The following is a 24,308-nucleotide window of genomic DNA, read 5'->3' as shown; positions in this document are numbered from 1 at the left end:
TTTAACCCTTTAAAATAATAAACCACTTTCAATATTTTATCTTTTGTAAGGGTGATTTTCAAAATACATATTTTAGAAGTCTTTGGGAACAAGTTTTCAAAATTTTTGAACTAAGATTTTTGAAACATGATTCTCGTAATAGAAATTTCAAAATATATGGAATATGTTCTCCGATGAGTTTTTTGAAATAAAATTTTGAGAACAAATTTTTTTAGAACACAATATTTTCTGGATTGCGTTTTCTGAAACAATTCAACATCAAATGTATTTTGATTTTTTTTCAAACACATAAAATATATTTCGGAAAGAGCTTTCCGGAATGATTTTTTTATTTTTTATTTAATTTCTATTTTCTTCTTTCTTTGCAATGTTTCTTTCTCTTTTTCTTCCTATGCAGCAGTGTGATGATAAAGACGGTGATAACAGTGGTGGTGGTTTAGCAGCAGTAGAGGTGAGGTGATTAAAGGTGTTTAAATTTTTATACTTATTGTCACATGATGCAGTTATTAACTTTTGGGGTGCAGGAAGCATACATAGGTTCGATCTACAAAATAAGTACTCTATTATTTTCTGGGCCTATATCGAGCCTACAAAAGTCCACAAATAAACGGATAGATTTGTAGGCCCAGATAGCAAATCGAAAACACAATAATTTCATCAATTTTAATTAAATTTATTTGTCCTTTCATGGGTTAAGATAAAATATACCAAATAAAGTTAAATTTCCTTTTTTAGTTGGTTACTTGAGAAATGTTTTTGTTTAAACACACAGTTTGAGGTACCTGAGGTAGATCACAGATCCACAAACTAGGTTTGCAAAGTTTGCAGATTTAATGGTCCAGATCTAAAAAAAATTATTTGGGCTAAAATGGGTCCATTATGCGTGAGATTTGCAAACTTAATCGACTGATATAGAAACTTGAGTCCATATATTCAACCCTAATCTTTTCATATTCTCATAACATATATTCTAACATAATATCACATATGATATATTTAATATTAAATTTTATTCTTTTTAAATATATTATTAAATTAAATTAAAATTTAATTCAATTCTACTGATTGACCTTGTTTTTAACTTGAATTTCATAAATCTTTAAGATCAAAATAAGACTTAAACAAATATTTACTATACTGTGGATAAACTTAAACTCCTGTCAATTTGATTCAATTTGTATTTATGATAAGAACTCAAAATAGAAGGATTAATAATTGTCTTTTCCTTCATGCATCCTATAATTTCTATATATCTTCATAAATTTTTATTAGCACTCACAATTTTTAAAATAACCATTTTTATATTTTTAAAAAAATGACTTCTAGATTTTCTATTCTAATATATAAAGAAATGAACATTCCAAATATGTACATCAAAATTTCTTCATTAAAATTTTATTAGTAAAATAATATTCTATTCAAAAGTTATGTGTCATTATATCGGCTCTTTATCCGCGTTTCATCATTTCAACTTCTCTTTTTCTTATTATTGGTGAATAATTTTAATGCACTAATTATAATCATAATATATTGTAATGTTATCAAATTCAAACTCACCGTCACAATTCATACAAAAATAAGGACCCTGACGTGATCGAATCCTCTCTAACTAATTACTTTATAAGTTTTTTATTTTTTCTTCAAAAGTCACTGAAACCATGCATAACACTAAATAACAGGTTCCAAAGCTGCTTATTAAAAAAAAATAATAAAAAAAAATATTGCACTCAGCCAGCAGCATCTGTTGCAGAATCTCACACAGTTGATACTTCTAGGTTTGCATGGACCTGAACTGAAGATCAAATACAAAAGATAAAAAATTGTAAGAGATAAAACTCTGATACAAGATAATTAACGTGTGTGTGAGAGAGAGAGAGGAAATTAATAATAATATAAAAGTGTGTTACATAAAGAGTGTAACATATGACATAATTAGACAAGTTATTTCATGAACACTTAGAAAATGAAAAAGGAAATTCCTTAAACTAATAATTAACTTACGGCTATCTTAAAATAAGAATTTAGATAAATTGATTGGGAAATCTCCTACCAATTAACTTACAAATTAATTTTAACTTATCAAAACGTGTATTTTTTTTTTCTTTCTTAAAAATGTGTTATGAAGAAAATTTTGGAAGAGAAGTTATTTGTTTCGTAAATACTGAACAAGTAAAGTTCAACAATATTAATAATAGAAACTTAATTAAACTCATTTTTGGATCACATGAAACTTCTTGGAAATATCTTTGTACCAACTCATTTTTCATTTATTGCATGCAAACCACAATCCGAATTACGCTTTGCATCTTCTTTAGCCTTCAATTGATTCATTTGGAGCTTTCTCAGCCTATTTCCCTCTGCTACGTTCTTTTCGATTTCAACTAAAAAAAAAATAAAAAAAAACAAATTTTTAAAAATTAAATTATAAAATCTAACTCAACCATAAATAAAATTAATTAATAAAATAAAATTTATATAACTATATACAATAAATCTACCTTCTTTGATTATTCTGTTCTTTTGAAAAGCTGCTATTTGCAATTTCACTTGATGCTGCTCGATCAACAGTGACTGGTGAACATTCTTAGTCTTTTCAATTTGATAACGAATGTTGGAGACTTGTTGCTACAGAGAAACGTCTAAATATATATTAGATACATTGAAACAAAACAATTGTATATATAAGTTATGTGTAATTAGTTGGATGATATCTATTATTGTTTTTATGTATCAGTCTTGTACCCACTTTTAAAAATGTGTCAATTGAGTTCCAATTATTGAAAAGATTCCTCAATCAGGTCCTTTTCAGCAAAAAATTATTAACGACATCAACGGTATTGATATTTAAAATGACTTACAAAATTAAGTATCAATATTTATATTAAAATTTAGTGGTAAAAGTTATAAATAAAGCTAAGGACGTTAATAATTTTTGTCTGAAAGAGATCTAATTGAGATAATTTTTTAAGAGTTGGAACTTGATCGATACCTTTTAAAATCGGGTACCAAACTGACACATCCAAAAGATATCATCCAACTAATTAAACCTATAAGTTAATCGAAAAACAAAGTTCATGGCATGTACCCGAAGAGTTCTGAATTGATTTTCCAAGTGGTCAATGTACAACATCTTTTTCTTTCTATATTTCTCTGAAGAAACTCTATTAGACATCATCCTACACACAAGGTAAAAAGAACCCTAAACTTAGAAGAGAGAACAAAAAGTTGAGTAACAAAACTCTTGTTTCCAAAAACAACAATTTAAGCTTAAACAATTTCATAATATACCTCTTTAGCCTTTTTGAATCCTCTTTTTGTTTGGCTACCTTGAGATCAAAGCGAGGTTTACTTGTTTCTCTTTCATAGGTTTGGTTTCTGCTGAAATTGATAGTGGCATCAAGAGTTGTAGAACTTCCATTGATGAGATTTTTCTCAGCTTGATCAATAAAATGGTGTGCAGAATAAGTGTTAGAAATGGCAAGTTTGAGATCCAACTCAGGGTTGGTTCTTTCTTCAGGAGCATCACCAATCCACACCTGAAATGATGAACCAACCAACCAATCCCAATGAACAAACCTAGTTGGAAACATAAAAGAGAAAGATTTCAAGTGCAGTGGATTTTACTTGGTTTGATTGAGATTGCAGAGAAGCAAGACAAATCTTCTTCGCAGTTTCTCCCATATATCGCAGTTCTTTTTTCAAATTGCAAAACAAGAACAAAGCAAAGATAATAATGAACAAATAGCTAATATTTTCACCTTTGCATCTATAGAATAAAGTGATTTTTTTTTTTATATCAGAGTGAGGATATTTTTCTTTTTTCTTTTCTCTTACTAGGGAGTGATTTCTTTATAAATAAGACAAGTTCTGGTCTGGCAATAGAGTTTGTTAATACAAAACACGTATTGATTAATTTTATCTTTCTTTAAAAATTTCATACGTTAGATTTTATGGAAAATCAGCTGTAGTTGAAGAATTATCAGATTGATTCTTAAATTTCCCATGTATTATATTTTTCGAAAAAGATCTCAATTGTGGTATCTAGTATTGATTTTGTATCATGCTAATTTTCAATACACATTTATATCATAAATAGTTGATTTGCTTAATCTCCTACTTGTTCCCATAAATATGTTAAGTTTTACTTTAAATTTATTGAAATAACAGCGTTATAATTAATTATTATATCTAACATATTGTTTGTTTTAAAGTTTAGAATTGGAAAATAATTTTTTAACAATTAAATTTTGACAATTTTTTTTTCAACTCGATGTGACATTTTTTGAGTAGTTTTTCATTTTTTTATTTTTCAAAACCACTTAAAAATATATCATCTTAAATTATAAGAGAAAATTGTAAAAATTTAATTGTCAAAATATCATTATTTTTTAGAATTCTATCACAATTTTGGATTTCTTCCCCTTAAAATACATCTTCAAGAATCGAAAGAAAAATATGTGTTTCTATTTTGAAAAATCTCAATTTTGGTAACTAATATTAATATTTAATTTCTATCATGCTAATTTTCCATAAACATTTATATCATTAATGTTGACATGATTTGTTGATGTGATTATCCTATCTTACCTAATATATGCTTGATGTATTACTTTATCTTATGAGTTTAACATGCAAGTATGAGAGGATTAAAGGAGGAATGTAATACTATTAATGGATATATACATAAACAAGTTCCTTAGTTAAGGTTTTAGAATAACGAGAGTTCATAATTGGAATTTCATTTTCATTTATATAGATATGAATTTGGGTTAAATATATTTTTGTCCCTCAATTTTTTGTGAAAATTAGAATCAGTCTTTTTTTAAACTTTTGACCTAATTTAATCCTCCAACTTTAGAATTGTGTTTCAACAATTTTTTTTAAGTTTATATAACGTTTCAATCACATTTCATAATAGTATTTGAATTGTTTACACCGTTTGACATATTTGTGTTTCAATATTAATTAAAAGACTATCATGAAACGCATTTGAAACGTCAAATAAATTTAACAAAATTTAGCTAAAATGACTAAATTCACACAGTTCTTTGGACTAAATTGGACCAAAGTTTTGAAAAACAATTAATTCCAATTTTCGCTAAAAGTTGAAGAACCAAAAACATATTTAACCCATTAAATTTTGACCTCAAGTATGTTAGGTATTATTTGCTTTGAAACTTAAAATTTGGTTACAGTTATATATAAATAAAAATAAATAAATAAATATATATATATATATATATATATATATATATTTAATTATCATTTGAAACCAAATTCAGAAATAATCCAGATTAGGCTATGTTGGCATTTGTACAGGGAGCTCTTTGTTGTATTAAGCAAATTATCTACTACCCTAAGTTAGTATATATTGATGTATGATTTGCTTTGCTCACCTAAGTTTCTTTATTAGGGAAAACTTGTATTTGTTTTCCTATACATTGCTTTTAATAATTTGGCATTTTAAACATTATCCTACCCTTTAAACTATATTTAACTCAAATAAACATGTGTAATCAGTTATTATTAACCTATTATAGTTCATTAAATACAAGGTATTAAACAAAAATAAATTAAGCACAAGAAAATTTTCCATTTATGATTGTATACGATGTTTCATAGTTTTATTTAGTAAAATAATAATTTCATGTTGTAAAACCCGACATAACCCAATTATACACACGCGTTAAGTGTTTTATTATAAGGTTTAGAAAACAAAGAATGTATTCATAAGTCCTTGTAGTTATCATCTTCATGTAATGTAAGAAGTCCAATCATAAAAGCAATTTATATATAAAATAAATAAATAAAGGTAAGTTATCATAATAAAATGAATATATAAATTAATTGTAACATGAGAACCACAAACTCAATAAATATAAAAAAAATTGTAAAAACAAACATTTTCTATTACTCGTATATTAAATATGTCTTGTAAAAACTAATATCGTATATTAAATATGTCTTATAAAAACTAATATATGATTCAATGATATACAATTAAACTCAATTCGTTAAGTTCATTATATTCCTTACACCCACAACTCTATAGGTTAAGGTATATCTTATCACGTGTCTTAATTTACATTATTTAAATAATTAGTGAAGTGACAATGTGTTTTTTTAATTGTAGATTCATGCACTTAATACTTAAAACCACAAACAAAGGCAAGATACAATTCCAAATATTTTATTGTAGGGTATATTTTAATTTGCTAGACGAATTTAGCAAATTAACTAAGCACATTGGAATTTACTGGAATTAACTCTTATTCTTAGAATCTCCTCAGGTCAGCGCACTATGCAAAATTAGCTTTCAAAACCAATTTCAAATCCTAAACTAATCAATTCATTTTCACTAAGTTTAAATTGCACCAAATAACACATATAAAGCCTAATTTTTATGATAAAATTTCGTTCAATTTGCTCATTCAAAACCGAAATTCAAGCGTAAAACAAAAACCGAATTCAATTAAAGTAATCCAAATATATATCCACCAAAATTCTCATAATTTCATCCACAATTTCTCTCATGTTCAAATCGATTACAACTAAAGGTAATTTCTTTTACCACAAAGTTACTTGAGCTTCAAGCAATAGCTAATAAAGATAGGATTAGAACTGTCAACTTGATCTATCACTGTAAGAAAATCATTCATTAACAATCAATTTTAATAACAAAAAATTGTTAGTCACTATAGTAACCAATTTATATACTAATTTACAAAATCAAAAATTATTGGTTACTAAAATAGTCACCATTAAGAATAAAAGGTTATAATTGGTCTCTAAAATTAAGCTATCTAGGTTTTGGCTACAAAAAAATTTGTTTATAAATTGGTTACTAAACATTAGCTACCAATGTTTTGGCTACTAAAATTTCTAAATTAGTCTTTAATTAATTAATGACCAATTTAGCGACCAATTATAATATTTTATTCATAATAGTGACTATTTTAGTAATCAATAATTTCTTATTTTGTAAATTGGTATATAAATTTGTCACTATAGTGACTAATAATTTTTTGTTACTAAAATTATTATTATTTAACAGTTTCTTATAGTGCATGGACCATGGGTCAATCCCAACCCACCATCGAATAAGCTCCATTTTAGGGAATCCTCAATTTAGGGGGCACAAAAAAAGCTCCAATCCCCAAAGTCCCCTCTCAAGTGGGTTAAAGTTAGGGCTAAGGTGAATTTGGGCCCGGGTCAAAGGTTATTTACACCATTTGATACATTTTCGCTTCAATGTTAGCCTAGAATGTTGTTTAACAAGTAAAAAAATTAATGTCATTGGGATAAAAAAACTATATCCATTCACTTTTAAAGTTTAGGGACCAAAATATATTGGGACATGGACAAATTTCAATTTTGCGTCAAAATTTAGGTATTAAAAACATATTAAACCCTTATAAAAATAAATTAATGTTAGTTTGTGTATTTAGTTTATTTGTAATTTTTGTTTAAATGTATTATGTTGAATGAGAATTATTAATGAGAATGATAAAACTTGTATGAATACATGAGGTCACAAATATGGGATGATATATGGACCGTGTTTGTTTTATGTATTAAATATTAACACCTAAGTTGTGATATACATTTTCTTACTTCACCAATGGTCTAGCTCAGATAGACTATGATATCAGGTGGTGAGAAGTCGAACATACTCAATATGAGTATTTTAGAGGAAGTCAATTGATATTTTGTTTGTTGAATATTCTTGATGCATATATATATTTATGTGTAGTTTATATGATTTTAAATGTTGAATGAAATTGAGTTATTGTGACTTGTAATATATGTTAAATCTCTAGAAGGAGGAGGTTCATTGGGAAAATACAACGCTAATGGTCTTCATCCTTATATAATCTTCTATTTTCTCATTTCTACTCAATGTGAAACTAAGATTCACACTTGGATTTCTATCGGTATATATATATATATATTTTGTTATGTTGAAAATTTTTTTTTAATATTTTACCCTTGCATTTATGGTTTGTATTATAAATTGCGATGCTTTTACTATGCACATGAGAAAATATAGGTACATGTGCAGAAAGAATGTCGGGGATAAAGTTTTATTTTATTCTATTTTGACTACCTTGTGTAAATATTTGTATATTATGTATGCTTAAGTTATATTTTTCTTTTGATTCCGTGCATGGGATGAGGACACTTAATTTAGTTGAGTGTGCCATTATCAGAAACATCAACGCTCTTGCTAAAGAAGAAAGATAAATACATCGTCTGTTTGTAGTTTATTGATAATTAAACAAAATTATTAAAGAATGAGTATCCACAAATTTAAGTAAATATTACAAATCTACAAATCCAAAAATGAATAGTAGGAGTATTTAGTACTACTAATTGGAACGATGAATGTTCTTAACATATTTATGGATAACATGAATATGATCTCTTTATCTTTTTTGACATTAGAGTTTATATACTTTTATACATCCTGTGGAGAGACTTAAGAAATAGCTAAGGGTAATAATGATGTTCTTGAATAAAATTAGTATAGTAGAGTTTTGATTGCCAAATATGCAAATTTTAGAGTGTTACTTAAAATCACATACCTTAAACAGGTAAACTAAAAAGAAACACCAGTGTTATACATGTATTGACAGTGTCAAAATGTCACGTTAACAATGATGTGGAATTGAGAATGAATGCATATAACTACTATTTTTTATATTTTTAAAAAAAATATTACAATAACATTTACTTAACTAATATTTAGTTAATTTGTAGCCGTTATGACTTCGTTCAAGTCGCAGAGTTGAAATGAGGCCTTAAAACGGAACCCGAAAGGTGGAAAAATCAAAGGTTGTCCTTGTTGGTTCACAAGAAATCCATTTCACCACGCTCTCATGATGTTTGCCGGTTGCGTCATGTTTAGGAGCACCACAGTCCAAATGATTGACCGAATCGCTTATCTTTCTGCCCCTCCTCTCCAAGCACCTACCACGAGACTTACTTTCCTTTCTCCTTCTTCCCCTTTTCTTTTCAAACTCAGACCCACTTCCCTCTTCACTTCCTCCTCCTCCTCCTTCTTCTCTCTCACTTCCCCTCCACGATCCACCATGCTCCACCACGACCCTCTTGTCTCTGACCTCTACGCCACTGCCATTTCCGCCGCTGTCGCCTTCTCGCTTCTCAGACTGTGGCAAGAGACTGCAAAACGAGGCATATTCGACCAGGTGGGTCGCAAGATTGGTTTTTTTTCTTCTGGGTAGGGTTAAATTGAACAGAATGATGATGGGCTTTGGAATTTCTGGCCAATTTAGTTGACGTGTGCAAATGACTGTTTTTTGTAATGCGACAGCTTCAGTGGGGTGTTTTCGATGTTTTTGAATTGGAGAAATTAAGTTCACTTTTTAAGTTAATGGTTTTATGAAGTAGATGAAAAGTCGGATTTTTTTTTTTTTTTTTGTGCTATTGAAGCAGAAGAAAGTTAGAGATCATAATGAATATTAGAACTGATAAAAGATTAAACTATTATTGTGTGTTGGAAATAGCTACTCCTCTAAGACCTCATTTTTGTCTCCAATTTTGCCACATGTCATCATATCATGGTAGTGCCTATGCTTTTGTCTGTCGCTTTAGTGCTCTCAGCCTATGCTTTTGTCTGTCGCTTTAGTGCTCTCAGCCTATGCTTTTGTTAACCATGTTGCTTAGTCCTTTGTTGACCCACAGAAGAATAGGCCAAGGACTTAATTGTTTCTCTAGTATAGGGACTAATAGATCAGGGATTTGTATATGATTTACTGTTCCAAAGGGTGTTGTTTTCCCCTTCAACCATGGTAATTTTTGAAGAGAAATGCTTTATTGCTATCTTGCTTTTTCTCTCTTCAGACTGATGTGTTATGATGCAGTAGAAGCAATGAGTTGTGCAGTATTTTGTTTGATTTTCATTGTGCTATGCTGTCTTTTGAAGAGTGTTATGAGTGTTTTTTGAATGTAGTTTGTGATTTAAAAATAGATGCTGAGTTGTTGTGTTTCTAATGTAACTTGTGTGCTTTAGCAGAATTCTCATAAACTATTTTTAATGTTTAGAAATTAAATAGGAAACTTGTACATATAAGCATTGGGCTGATGTTCATCCTCTGCTGGCCACTATTCAGGTAATTTTATAGTGTATGAATTATGGAGCCTGTTCAAATCCCTGTTGCAATTTCCCTTATTGAATGACCTTTCGTAACTCATTGCAGTACTGAGAATATGGCTCCGTTCCTTGCTGTTTTAATTCCGGGAGTGAATATAATTCGGATGCTTGTTATTGGACTTGGAATAGTGAAAGATGAGGCCACAGTGAAATCAATGAGTAGATTTGGAGATTACAGGTTGCAATATTGTACTCTGGAGTCCCAGTGAGAAATATTTCAATCTGGAAACAATTAAAACTTGGCTCATTCTACATTTAGCTGATGCTGATCAATCTAAAACCAAACGAAATGAATATATTTGACTGATTATTATGGTTTATAAAAAGCAAGGTTTGAGTAATGTTATAAATTATAAGCCATGCGAAATATGTTTGGGTTGTGAGATCTCCTTCTTGAGAATAAAAGTAAACAATTTATTTGAAATTTCATTGATTTGTTATTGATTACATATCATTTCATACTTCTTAATTTGTTCTCAGTTCTTCTTTTGCACCAGGGAGCTTCTTAAAGGACCACTGTATTATGTTGCGACTATTTCTTTGGCAACCATAATATACTGGAGAACTTCGCCTATCTCCATTGCTGCAATATGTAATCTGTGTGCAGGAGATGGTAATGTTGCCACCAGGTGTTCTTTTCAAAATATCAAATTAGAAAAGAAAGAAAAAACATCATCTCTACATCACTATCAGGAGCAGAGAAACCTCATTCTGTTGCTCCTTACAAGGAGTGTATCTGATTTTTATTCTTAATATTTTGTTTCAGGCATGGCTGATATTGTTGGAAGGAGATTTGGTGGTGAAAAGATACCTTACAACAAAAACAAGTCATTTGCCGGTTCAATTGCAATGGCATCTGCAGGATTCTTAGCTTCTATTGCGTAAGTTTCAGTTTGCTTCTGTTGTTTTTTGTTTTGTTTTGCCCTTAAGTGGTAACCTATTTGATCCATGATCCTAGTTAACAGTTAGTGTTTTTCAGGTATATGTGGTATTTTTCCTCATTTGGATATATTGAAGGAAGCTGGAAATTGGTTCTAGGTTTTCTGTTAGTGTCTGTTGGCACAGCATTTGTGGAGTCCCTTCCTATCAGCACAGAACTTGATGACAACCTCACGGTTCCACTCACTTCCATATTGTTGGGCAGTGTTGTTTTCTGATATGAAGCATATTGCAGCAAAACACAGGAGGCACTAGGAATTAGTTCTCTGTATCTTCCTATCAGTTGGAAAATGTTGATTCTGTATAGGTTAATTTGTCTGTTTTGTGGACTACAAAACTGACTGATGCTTGTAGTGTATGTTCACAATCAATGCATTAATGCATACAGGGCAATTTTCTGCCTTGTGTTCTTAGCATGGATGAATGCTATGCTTCTGGTTGATAATCCAGCTTTGAGTATCTTTTGAATATGTCTGATTATAACCATTAGATAATAACTTTTTGGATTAAATACGTTTTTCATCCATAAACTAATATATACATATTTTTGTCCCTACATTTTATTGAAGTTATTAAAACATCATCTCCGATAAACACTCGTGCTTATATAAAACTACAAATTATGACATCTTATGTAAACTAACGTCTCAAAAGCACATTAATCATTTACTATCATATAAAAATAATTTTAGAAAAGAAAAATAATATAAAAAAAGTATAGAGGGATCAAATTAAACCTGTCTACAAAACATACTGAGCAAATGCCTTTCAAAAGAAGCTAAACAACTATGAACATAAGAAGTTTATAAAAATCCAGAGCAATTTTAGATGATATAATATCAAACCATTTAAAATGAATTTTATTTTCTAATATTAAATGAATAAGTTCCCAACCAATGAACAATTTGAAAAATAGAAAAAAACTTTAATTAGCGGTACATAATCACTTCCTAACCAAACTCATCTAAAGTTAGCCTCTCGAAAATACTCACTAGCAAGAATAATTCCCATAATTTTGGCATATAAAGAATTTGTGCTTCCAAAAAAATGTTGGGGTGTTTTGAGAGAGGATCACTGGAGAGATACATCACCAATAAGACATGAGCCAAACCCACACATTCTTAACCAAAAATCTTAAGGCAATGGGTCTTCATCCTTATATATTGTTTAACTTTCTTATTTTTATTCAATGTAGGACTTAGATTAACATTTGGATTCTCATTATATTCACCCATATTACCTCTAACAAAGCCCCCACGAGCCACAACATCAAGATTTCTACTGGCGCGCCATCAATATTTACCTTAATCCAACCAACGTATAGGAGCTACCGAAGGACTTGTATATGAGAAGTATTTATCCTCAATCTAGTGGTTATATCAAAAGATTTTAGAATCATAAAGTCATGCATATCATTTTTCATATGCTTAGAAAACTACCTGTCAACCTTACACATCCTTTAATAGCATTAGACATGTCAAAGTGAGCCAATCCGACTCACTCGAGTTGGCTCACCACGAGCCGGGTTAAAAATGAGTGAGTGAGTCCAACTCGACTCACTTTATGGTGTGCTAGAAATTTTGCAACCTGATTCAACCCACCACGGGTTGGTGGGTTAAGCGGGTTGGCACACCAACCCACATAAAAAAATATTTATTTATTTATTTTTAAGTATTCAAATATTTAAATAATTTTTTAAGCAACGCATGAGATGACAATCACAATAAAATCAAGAACCAATGTCTTCATCATGCTCACCACCAATATAAGATGAATTGTTTCCAAGAAAGTGTCAATGTAGTCAAATAAAGCATAGCTAATATTACACATTTTTTGTCATGCTATTCAACAAAATATAAATGAAAAAAAAAACTACACATTTTTGTCATGTTAATTTAGAAATATTTGTTTATAAGACAGTTGATTGAATAATTTATTATAAAGATTACAGTTAAAGATTAAAGTATCAAGTAAATAACTTGACAATCAAATTAATTAAACATTAAAACTATTCAAATATTATTGAGCAACATTCTAGCATTTAAAAATATAAAATTGTGAACCTATATAATTAGGAGTAATAAATAATTAAAAAAAATTAAAAAACAAATTCTAAAAAATGTTGTAGGGTTAAATGGATCAACCCACCTTCAACCTAGCTCGAACCCATTTAACCCATGGATTAAGTGGGCCGGATTGAGTTCAACCAACTATTGAAAAAACTTAATTTTTCTTAACCCAATTCGACTCGAACCCGTGATGAACCGGGTTGACTCACGGGTTGAAATCCATTTTTACATCTCTAAACATTACAATTTGCAATGAAACCCTTTACTCAAATCTATCATAATTTTCCATCCTGTAAATTATTCAAATAGTATAAGTTGCAACAATTAGTTAGATGTTTTCAACAAAGCACTCCTAGCGATTGAATGAAAACAATTAAATGAATAGTAGACGATCACTTCAAATAAGCAAAAATGCCCTATAGGCCGGACCAAATATATACAACAATTTGACATTCAAAGAAAAGATGTTTTAGTGGATTCTTGTTTATTCTTACAAAGGGAACATATGGATCATAAATTCGGCTTTATACCTTATACCTCTATCAACCGAAAGCCTCTTACAAAAAGTTTTCAATAAACCAACATTTTTAGGGAGGAATAAAGGCTAATCAGATTTACTTCTCCAATTCTTTGGAGCAACAAGAATGAAAAAAATTTCAACTCTCTTTTGATTCATAATCGCAAAATCGTCAAAAATCCATAGGAATATCTTCATAAGGAGTCACTTGAAGATTGTATATGGATTACAACTTATAATCTTATTTAAAAATGGAGGCAAAATCCAACAGAATTAACCTAGACTTGAAAAACAGTCAAAAAAATGTCATCAAACAATATAAGAAACACATGTAAGAAGAGAAATGTATCTACTATAACACCATAAATAATTCCAAAAATTAAATTCTCTAAGACATTATAATAAAAATCTCATATCAAAGAGAGAAAAAACTAAAAGTAAAATAGTTTCTAATATGCATCATCTTAACCTACACCAACTCTACAATGACTTTACCTTAATCAATGACAAAATATTTTTCCCATTAATTAAAACAACTGCAATTAAGCAGATCACTTAGCAAATGAAAAAAAGAAAAAAAAGAAAACTCCATCCCAAAGGGACCATAACCTTCCCAAAAAACACCAACACATTCATCCCAATAATCCAATGAAATAATGTCACCAAACTCCTATGTCCAAAATCTCTACACACTTACTAGATCTAGGGATGGCAATGCGGGCTGGCTCGGCCCGCATAAGGCCCGCACATCACGGGCTGATCCATCCCATCCCGCACAATTTATGTGGGCTGCAATTACTGGTCTACCCTGCACACCACTTGGCCCGCGGGTCTATGGATTGCCCTGCCTTTTTTTAAATTTTCTTTTATTTTTTATGATAAAAATTTCAATGTTTAAAAATTGAGAAACTTTAAGAAGTTTACAAAATTAAGTAAAAGGGAGTTGGATAATAAATTGATAATTCAACATTTTCATCATATTTATATTCATAATATGACATACACAATGTATGTTCTAAATTTTAACACATTAAAAAAATACATAATAGTCTTTTCCAATTATACAAGAATTTGGAACATTAATGCAAGAGTTCATAAAAAAATAACTAATATATACAAGTGCAAGTTGTTTTTTATGTAGACTTGTGGATCGCATACTTATGCAAACCGAACTACTACGGACCTACAAATTCACTATCTTGACCTGCATTTTTTTCATGGACCTATGGACCGACCTGACTTACCATGCCTATATTGTGATTCCTAACTAGACCCCTTCCTAACCAGAGAGATCACACCAATTCTCGTTCCAACCACTTCGACTATGAAACTTATCTAACAGTACTTCGTGTCAACACCTAATTAACCAAAAACACCATACCCTTCTCTTTAAAAAAGATGGGAAATGGAAGGACATCCATCCCCACCCAACCAGTCACACCATTAGTATATATAGTATACCTATCACCGGACTTCCATCATTGCCTTACAACTATTTTTTTTTTTAAATAACACTTTGAAGAACAAAAACAACTATATTGTAATTTTGAGAGAGAACCAAAAAGACTAAAGCTACTTTCCGTACACATAGTAGCCACGAGGTTCATTGTCTGCACGTTTTCGTTTTGTCACTTTCTCATAACTGTGCTATTGACATCAAATACAATATTGCACTTATTCATCATCTTACCGGAAAAAAAAAATGTGATAGCAAAAATTATAAATTAATGACAATATTTTTAACGATGAATTCATTAATGATGGATACTTTCGTAAGTAATTAAAATTTTTAAATTTGTTGACAAAATTCATCCATAAATTTAACGTTATCAGAGAATTTTGTTTTCGCTGATAATTACCAAATTTCTTATATTGCAAGCTGAGAAATAAACATGAGATCAGACATCTTTAAAGTGATTAAGTAAGATTTTAAATGAATCTGTTGTCATTCTAATAAGTGAATTTATATTTAATTCAACTTTAGAAATTTTATTTATAAGATGAGAATTACATGCTACTTATGTATTATAATTTGGGTTTGGAAATCTCACGTTAACTAAATATATATTATAATTTGGTTTTAGAAATCTCACATTAACTAAAAATAAAATGAAATTACTATTTATATACGAGGAGAAACTATACTTTATTTAAAAAATATTCTATTTTATTATAAAATTTAAAAGAGTTAATATAAAATTAGTTTCTAAATATTATTGTCAGCCAAATTGTGACACGATTAGAGTCGATTAAGTTGATGCTAAGGGTGACAAAATAAATTGGGTCCAATGGACTAGCCCATCAGCCCATGTTAAAAGGGACGGGTTGGGTTGAAGATTTCTACCTATCAGCCCGTTTTGGCCCGTCCTGTTCAGTCCATCAACTTAACGGGCCAAAGTACAGGTCAGTCCATACTGATCCGTTGACTCGTTTTAAAAATATAAAATAAAATAAAAGTAATTAAAAAAAATAATTTTTTATATTATCTTTTTTAAATATGTAAATATATAATAGTATTATAATTTAAATTATTAACACCTACAAATTATGTTTCAATTATTAGTTATAATTGAATAATTTAATATGCACATTTAATAATTATTTTAATTTATCTAATTAAAAACATTAACTAATCAATTAAAAATTTTAAAAATATTTTATTTGATTAAATATGTCTTTAATAATAATTTATATATAAATATAAACAAATTTTAAAAATTAAAAAATTAAAAACAAATTAAAAATGTTTTTTTTTAAAAAGTGGACGGATCAGCCCGGCCCGACCCGTTTTTTACGAGCCAAAACGGGTCGGGTTGACCTGCTTTGCCACCCCTAGTTGATGCTAAATTATTTTTTTAAAATAAAAGAGTTAATTATGTTTTTTTTTGTTCCTAAACTATATCGCAATTTTAGTTTTCGTCCTTATTTCAAATTTTGATTCTATTAGATTCCTATACTTAAGAAATGTACGACATTAACTGTTTTCTAATGTGACAAACGAAAAATCATGTTGGATACAATCCACAAATTCTCATTTTATCAATGTCTTAAAAGATAAACTTGATTCACATTTTATCATGTCGAAACATAGTTAACACTGTTAGACGTTAAACGAGAATGACTGCATTCATGCATTTCTTAAACATGAGAACCTAACCAGATCAAAGCATGTAATAGAAACAAAAATAAATATCATGATACAATTTAGAGATAAAAAAACACAATTAACCCAAATAAAAAAGTTAAAATAACATTTGTCTTAGTATCGGCTTAGCATACACTAACTAAAACAAATACTAAAATTAAGTTAGCATATGGTCAATGAACACTAACTAAAATCAATATTAAAAATAAATAATTTAATGCTATTTTAGTAGATGTTAACTAAAATAAATATTTAAATAAAATAAAATTAGTATCGATTTAACAAATCCTAACCTAATTTATTTCTCATATTTATATTTATTCAATTTAATGTTAACTTAACCAATTATAATTAAAATAAATATTGGAAATAAATAAGATAGTGTCATTTGACATACGCTAACTAAAGTAAACATTAAAAATAAATAAGTTTAGTCAACCACTAAATCTAAATTTGATTAATGTTGACAAAGCAAATACTAACCTTATTTTTTTAATATTTATATTTATTTTAGTGTCAGTTATATATTTTAAATTCACGTGCATTCTTCAAAATGAATATAAGCAATAGATTACGTTTAATCTAAAGAATTGCATTTAAATGACCAATCTCCTTATATTCAAAGTTTTCTTTTCTCACTTTCTATATATATTTTTTCACACTCATCTTTTCTATTCACATTCATAAATCTTTTTATACTTATCTCTTTCATCTGCACTCATCTTTTTCATATGCACACATACAGTACTGGAACTTTTAATATTTTGTAAAATTTTTCCTGTAAATTTGTTATAAAATTTGCAAAAAAAAATATGTTTTTACTATTTTTTCAACGAATTTTAATTGACAAGTAATATCATTCGTGAATAATTAGTTTCTACAAAATTATAAAATTCGTAAATATTTTTTACAAAATCTTTTATAAAAAATGTTTTGTACAAAATATTTTGTAAAAAAATTGGTAGTAAACTTTTACAAACCATTATTCATAGCATAAATTACCTTATTTTCATCCTTATTAATCTTGGTAAATTATTTAGGTACTAAAATATCCTGGACCTATTTTAACATTCTTTTTTCTATTTAATCGAAATCGAAATTGAGGTTATTTTAAGATGGCCACAACTTTTTTTTAAAAAAAACAGAAAAAAAATGGTTATTAGTTTCACTCTAACTTAAATGTTCTAGTGTTTAATAAATCACCAGTGCAGAAAATTGTTTTTGCCGTGGTTATTTTGGTCATTTAGCCTCGGTTTAAGACCCGAGGCATATTTAGTCGAGGTAAAAAGTCCACCTTTCTGCCTCGGTTCTTATCCGAGGCATATCTCATCATTACTGCCTCGGTTCTGATACCAATCGAGGCATAAAATACGTTAAAAATTAAAAAAAAAATTCCGAAATGGCTGAAACCTGCAAGAACACAAGCAAGAAAAAATGCAACTCCGCCAGTTCGCAAAACCTCAACACCTCCCGCGTCCAAAATCTCGTGCCAACAACCATTAAATCAACCATTATGTGAAGTTCACCTACACCAAAACATGAGGAAACACAGCAAGACGAACCCCAACCCTACAGGAAAAACACCCAAGAAAATGGATTCAAATCGCAAAATGAAAACGCAAAAAATACCCCAATGTGCGGACGAAGGTAAGTTGTTGTTCTCGTCGGAGGAGGCGCAACGCCGGCAACAAGTGGAGAAGGCGGGCATGGCGGCAGATCTGTGATGGTGGGTCGCGGGACTGAACAATGAAGATGCATCTGCAGTGGTGGCGGAATGGCGTGGAGGCACAAATTTTCGAAGGTAGAAGATGCATCTACAGTGCATCGGATTTGGGTTTCTAAAACCTAACTGGGCTTACTGCCTCGGTTGATTCATAACCGAGGCATATACTCACGCAAAAAAAAAATTAGCCACGTGGAAAAATTCTGGCACTGATAGGCCTCGGGTGAAACAACCTGCTGCAGTAAACCATTATATGCCTCGGTTCAGTGGGACCCAAGGCATAAAACTGCTCAATTATTTTCGAATTTTAAAAAAAGCGGGAAAGTGTGAGTTTCTGGCAGTGTTACTGCCTCGGTTGAATTTATAACCGAGGCATAAACATTCATAGGCCTCGGTTGTTTGGTTAACCGAGGCATAAAAGTTGTTCGAAATCACAAAAATGCCACTGCGTCCTTATCTACCTCGTTTGTGCAAGAACCGAGGCATATAGGACGTTGTCTAAACATGAAACTGCACTAGTGAATATTAGAGCGTAACATAGAAAAAAAAAGTACTACTTTTAAAATAAATTACCAGCTACCAGAAATTATTTATTCGAAAGATTCAACCAAAAAATTATTTCCATAAAATTATATAAAATCTCACACTATTTTATAATAATTCAATATATTCAAGAAGGGATTATATCAAGTTTAAAAAATATATAAAATTCTCAATGTTTCTTTTTATCCAAAAAGATAAAATAAATAATAATTTTTAAATATCTAATAATTTGTTTAAATTTTCACCGTCTTTATGTTTAATCAATTTTTAGTTTAAAATACAATATCAAAGATCTTTTCAAAATTTGTGTCGACTCGAGATTATTCCTTTGTTTCTGTAAGTTTGTGACATTTTTTTCTCGGAACGGTAGTTGGCACACAAAGCTTTCTAAGAAAAAGAAAATGAGATACAATTTTTTGTAAATAAAAAGATACTACTGCTTATTTAAAATTTACACTTCACTTAGTAAAGAAAAATAATATTTTTGCTAAAATATATCTAGAAAAAAAAAATGAACTCAAACAAGAATAATAGGTATCTTTCTCTTCAAAATATCGCTTCTGTTTTTTTCTTCTTCCTTAAACAAAGTTCCTGTTTTTTTCTTCTCCCTTAAACAATGTAAATAAAGTGGGGTACATGACAACAATGATTTGCAGAAGAAAAATCAACACAGGAGAAAAAACAAAAAAACAATATCCACAAAATAGAAAAGAGAGCATTGAAGGAACAACAATGATTTGAATACAATATTACCATAACAGATAACTGCAATAAACTGAGTTAACTACCCAGAATCTAGGTTTCTCCAACATCACAAGGTCTAAAAAGTAAATACAGCAAAAAGATCCTTATATGTTTTGCTCCATGTGTGTATATCATAGGTTGTTATGTCACTGACAACACTGGTAATTACCAACATAACCCGAACAACAAGTGTTGAATATATATCCAAAACTACACAGTGTATATTCTGAAGGAATCGAAGCAATTAAGTTTCTTGAGTGAATAGTGTAACATCTTCTTTTCTTCTTCTTCTGAAGCAGTTGTGTGAAGGAGTAGAAGGGTTGTTGTTCTGGCTCTCAATATTTGAATCTTCTTCTGTTCCAGAATCATGGGAACCCCTTCGTTTCCTGAGCCAGGGTATCATGAGGACGAAGATGAAGAGAAGAAAGAAGACAGAGAGAAAAACCAGAAGCAAGATTTTTCCATGTAGGGCAAAGTTTTTGTCATCAGAGAATTGAATCTCATCTTCTTGTTGAGGGCTCAAAGAAGTGTTAGGGTAAGAACTCATACCAATAAGGCTACAAAAACCAAATGATGATAATAATTAATATTTTCTTCATATATATATATATATATATATATATATATATATATATATATATATATTCTGTGGCAAGTTTTGGAATGGAGGTTTGAAACATTTGACTGTTTCAAAGTGCACCAAACCTTCTCATTTACTCTTTTTCTTCCCGTTTCCTTTTCGATATATATTTTGGATAATAACATTTTAACAATTAAATTTTAGTAGTTTTTTATTTTATTTTATATAATTTGAGGTGACATTTTTTTATAAGTGATTTTGAAGTCATTTAGAAAATATAAAAAAATTCAAAATTTAATTGTTAAAAAATTATTTTCTTATTTATTTTTTTGTCTTATAATAATTTGTTGGTTTGTAATACATGAACAGTTTTTCATCTCTTGAATTTTTGTATTTTTCTTCTTTCGTTGATGTTGGAGAATATTTTATGGTACAGTTGCAGTTGGTGATAGCTAATTGGTAGCTGCAGGGTGGCCCATGGTTTCTTTGTTGTTTTCTCTTTTTTCTTTTTTTTTTCTTTGTCTTCTGCTTCTTACCAGTGAAGTTTTTTCGTGTAAGTAATTTGTTGGTTTATATATTTGGTGAACTACAAGATGTTATAGAAAGAAACTAATCTTTTTGAGATGCAAATATCTATTTGAGGACTAACCTATGTTCTTTTCATAAGAGAATATCTGGAAATAGATCCCTAAAACTTTGTTATATTTAAAAAAATATGATTATATGTTAATTATATCACATTAGTTTTTTATTTATGCTATTAAACTTTTGTTTTATAATATCAAGTTAATATTTTTAGAGTTAAATATGTTTTTAGTCACTTAACTTTCGGTAAATTTTGGAATTAGTTTATTTCGGAACTTTGAACCAATTTAGTCTTTCATCTTTCAAAATAGGTGGATTTAGTCATTTGAATCAAATTTTGTTGGATTTATTTGATGTTTCGTACGTATTTCAGGATTGTATTTGAGTTGTTTATACTATTTGACATATTTTTGCTTTAATGTTAAATCAAATACTATTATGAAATGTACTACAAAATTTGATTAAAAGAACTAAATCCACGTATTTCGATAGATGAAAGACTAAATTGGTCTAAAATTTTGAAATAGACTAATTATGAAATTTACTGAAAGTTAAGAAATAAAAACATATTTAACCCATGTTTTTAATTTATCTCATATATAGCATTCATGATTAAGCTAACTACATATAAACTGTATTTTAATAACAATACACTGAATAATTGCATCAGTTCAATGGACCAAAAGCATTTTTGTGAGATAAGTAAAGTCTTTATATATTTGATTCTCGTTTCATAAATATAATAAAAGTGAAAAAAAAAACTGTATAACACAAGTTTCTTATCACAAGTATTTTAACAAAAGATCAAACTGTATGTAAAATAAGCATTGCAAAACTATAAATAAAATATTTGTTAACAAATAATAATATATGAATTTTCAAAATTATAAAATAAATGTAACATTAAGTTTTCGGTCTTTGATGGGTATCATATAATTATAAAACTAATTACCCAAATATAAACAGTGATTACTCTTCATTTAATTTATTGAACTAGTATTTTAGCTCGGCAGTTTCATAAGGTGTAGTATTGTGTATATCTTTCTATGTAATAGTATTTACAATGATTAATTTTAAAAACATTATTATTAAATTATGTTGATTGAAATCTATTGACTATTAAAAGAACTCAGGTATATAGATAAAGATAAAAAGAAATAGTTTGAAATGGTTAATTAAGGGGTATACCTAGTGGAGAAAAAGTATTAATTAATAGTGATGCTGATTAGTTTTTTTGCATAAGAGTACATAATATTATAATTTTATTTTTAATTTTAATTTACTAAAAACAAGCAAAGGACTATTCTTGAGTTTGAACTCTAACATTATAAATGCACTACAAAAAAAACTTTAACGTCTCTAAATATATTACTTAAAATCAAACTAGGTAATTAAGTTGGTCTCTAAACTCACAAAAAAAAATAATAACACTTACAAAAAAGAAAATGGACAAATTAGTCTCTTTTTGATTATTCAAGCTGCTACTTTCCCTTTAGTGCAATATTTGCATAACAACAAATGAAAAAACCTAAATCTGTGTACGTTATCGTCATTTTCTTGATTTATCAATATATATTTAAATAAAAAACAATACATTTTAAAATCAACAATTAATAATATTTAGTATTTTAAAAGTAAAATAAATTAACTGCCATGTGCAACGCGGGAAATACGAATGAGATAGGGAAGGACCACTAACATACTTATGTCCATACATTTACAATCACATCTATTTTCTTGTTATCAAGTCACCGACACACAAAAAAAAAAAGATATTTGTTTATGTGCTGTAAGAAAATTCTTACAATAAAAACTGGGAGAAAAATAATTTAAATATTTTTTCAATGAAAAATTTAAATATTTTTTCAATGAAAAATATATTACGCATCTTATACGTTCATTTTACGTTTAACTAACATTTAGGAACTAAAATTTTATCTTGTTTTAGTAGTTCTTGTGCTAAACTATGGACGTCAAATGCAAATAATAATTTAAAATTGAAGATATTATGCATATATGAAGAAATTTAAATAAATATAAAATTTATTATAAAAAAGGTTACCGAATATTACAAAAATAAATTTAATTTAATTTTTTATTGCAAAACTAACTTAATAAAATAATGTTTAATATATATATATATATATATATATATATTATAAATTGATTTTATTTCAATTAGCATAATTAACACATGTGCTATCGCGCTTGTATGTTCGTATTTTTTAAATATTCATGATATTATATTAGTAGATGATGATATTGTAATGTTATTTAGCTATTATACAAAATAAATTTATATTTATTGAAAATAAGGTAAAGTGAATGAAAAATATATAAAGAAATAATTGTTGATAAATAAAAAGAAAATAAAGACAAAAGATAAATTGTTTTATAGAAGATCTGTAAAAGTAACAGTTAATTTTTAAAAATTTAATAAATAATTATACTGTTAAAGATAAAATTAAAACTATAAAATGTGGACATGAAATAAGAAATTTTCTTTATATTTATAAATTAATAAATAATTATATTATAAAAAATAAAATTAAAATTATGAAATAACGACACGAATAATATATAGTCATTGATATGAGATCTCCAATAGCTTAATTTTATCTATCTGTGACTTAATCTTGTAATTCTATTGAAGTGAGTCATTACTAATTATGTTTAATTAAACCTTCAACACACAGTTTTCATCAAATAATCCAGTTTCTAATTTTATATATTCTAATTGTTGATATGCTAGTGGTTGTCCTTGAAAAAAATTTATGATGGGGTAAAAGTAAAATGTAGATAAAATAATTTTTATAGTAGTAAGAGAAAATACTCCATGCCTTTAACTTTTTGAAGAAAATAAAAATTATAATGCTGCTTAAATAAAAATATTTATATGTATTTTGAAGTATGCAGTTATTTTTAAAAATATAACTAAAATCAATATATATATATATATATATATATATATATATATATATATCAAAATGGAAAATTTCATTATATATTTTATATATTGTGACATTTCAGTCACGAGAAAAATACTAAGTATATTGTTATAAAATATTAACACAATAATTAAAGAATGTTTGGAGATACAATAATATGGAGTATAATAATATGACAACATAAATGTAAAAAAACCTTGATAGAGGGATAATTATTTTTAAAAGAAAAAAATTGAGAAATACTACATTTTGTATTCTTTTCAATTTTCGGCTATATAAAATTAATAAATTTTTAATGAAAAATGTGAATTTTGTTAAGAAATATAAGTTTTAAAATAAGT

The 24,308-nt window shown here is 28.3% G+C and overlaps 2 protein-coding genes across 3 annotated transcripts; one reads left to right on the top strand and one right to left on the bottom strand.

Moving 5' to 3' along the window:
* The first annotated feature begins 8,800 nt into the window (after window positions 1-8,800).
* LOC114187077 (probable phytol kinase 3, chloroplastic) lies at window positions 8,801-11,555 on the top strand. Of its 2 annotated transcripts, none has more exons than XM_028075201.1 (6): window positions 8,801-9,209; window positions 10,066-10,133; window positions 10,221-10,379; window positions 10,672-10,787; window positions 10,941-11,055; window positions 11,154-11,555. In XM_028075201.1, exons 1-6 carry the CDS (start codon window positions 8,880-8,882, stop codon window positions 11,329-11,331), a joined length of 966 nt encoding a protein of 321 aa, XP_027931002.1. In that variant the 5' UTR covers window positions 8,801-8,879; the 3' UTR covers window positions 11,332-11,555. The 2 variants fall into 2 exon arrangements, with proteins under 2 accessions (XP_027931002.1, XP_027931003.1); XM_028075202.1 differs by having other exon boundaries at window positions 8,806-9,209; window positions 10,221-10,352.
* An 8,376-nt stretch (window positions 11,556-19,931) lies between these two features.
* LOC114189007 lies at window positions 19,932-20,436 on the bottom strand. The gene has a single exon (XM_028077701.1). It carries the CDS (start codon window positions 20,399-20,401, stop codon window positions 20,099-20,101), a length of 303 nt encoding a protein of 100 aa, XP_027933502.1. The 5' UTR covers window positions 20,402-20,436; the 3' UTR covers window positions 19,932-20,098.
* Between the last annotated feature and the right edge of the window lie 3,872 nt (window positions 20,437-24,308).

This window comes from Vigna unguiculata, chromosome 6 (genome assembly GCF_004118075.2).
Source record: "Vigna unguiculata cultivar IT97K-499-35 chromosome 6, ASM411807v1, whole genome shotgun sequence".
NCBI classification, from domain to species: Eukaryota; Viridiplantae; Streptophyta; class Magnoliopsida; order Fabales; family Fabaceae; genus Vigna; species Vigna unguiculata.
This window is presented reverse-complemented; position numbering and strand designations above follow the sequence as displayed.

What these genes read in the sequence shown, in the direction of transcription:
- LOC114187077 (XM_028075201.1), top strand. Translation starts at nt 8,880, where the DNA reads ATGATGTTTGCCGGTTGCGTCATGTTTAGGAGCACCACAGTCCAAATG. An exon ending in AACGAGGCATATTCGACCAG is followed by an intron (nt 9,210 to 10,065) that starts GTGGGTCGCAAG and finishes TTTAATGTTTAG; the next exon opens with AAATTAAATAGGAAACTTGT. An exon ending in CTCTGCTGGCCACTATTCAG is followed by an intron (nt 10,134 to 10,220) that starts GTAATTTTATAG and finishes AACTCATTGCAG; the next exon opens with TACTGAGAATATGGCTCCGT.
- LOC114189007 (XM_028077701.1), bottom strand. Translation starts at nt 20,401, where the DNA reads ATGAGTTCTTACCCTAACACTTCTTTGAGCCCTCAACAAGAAGATGAG.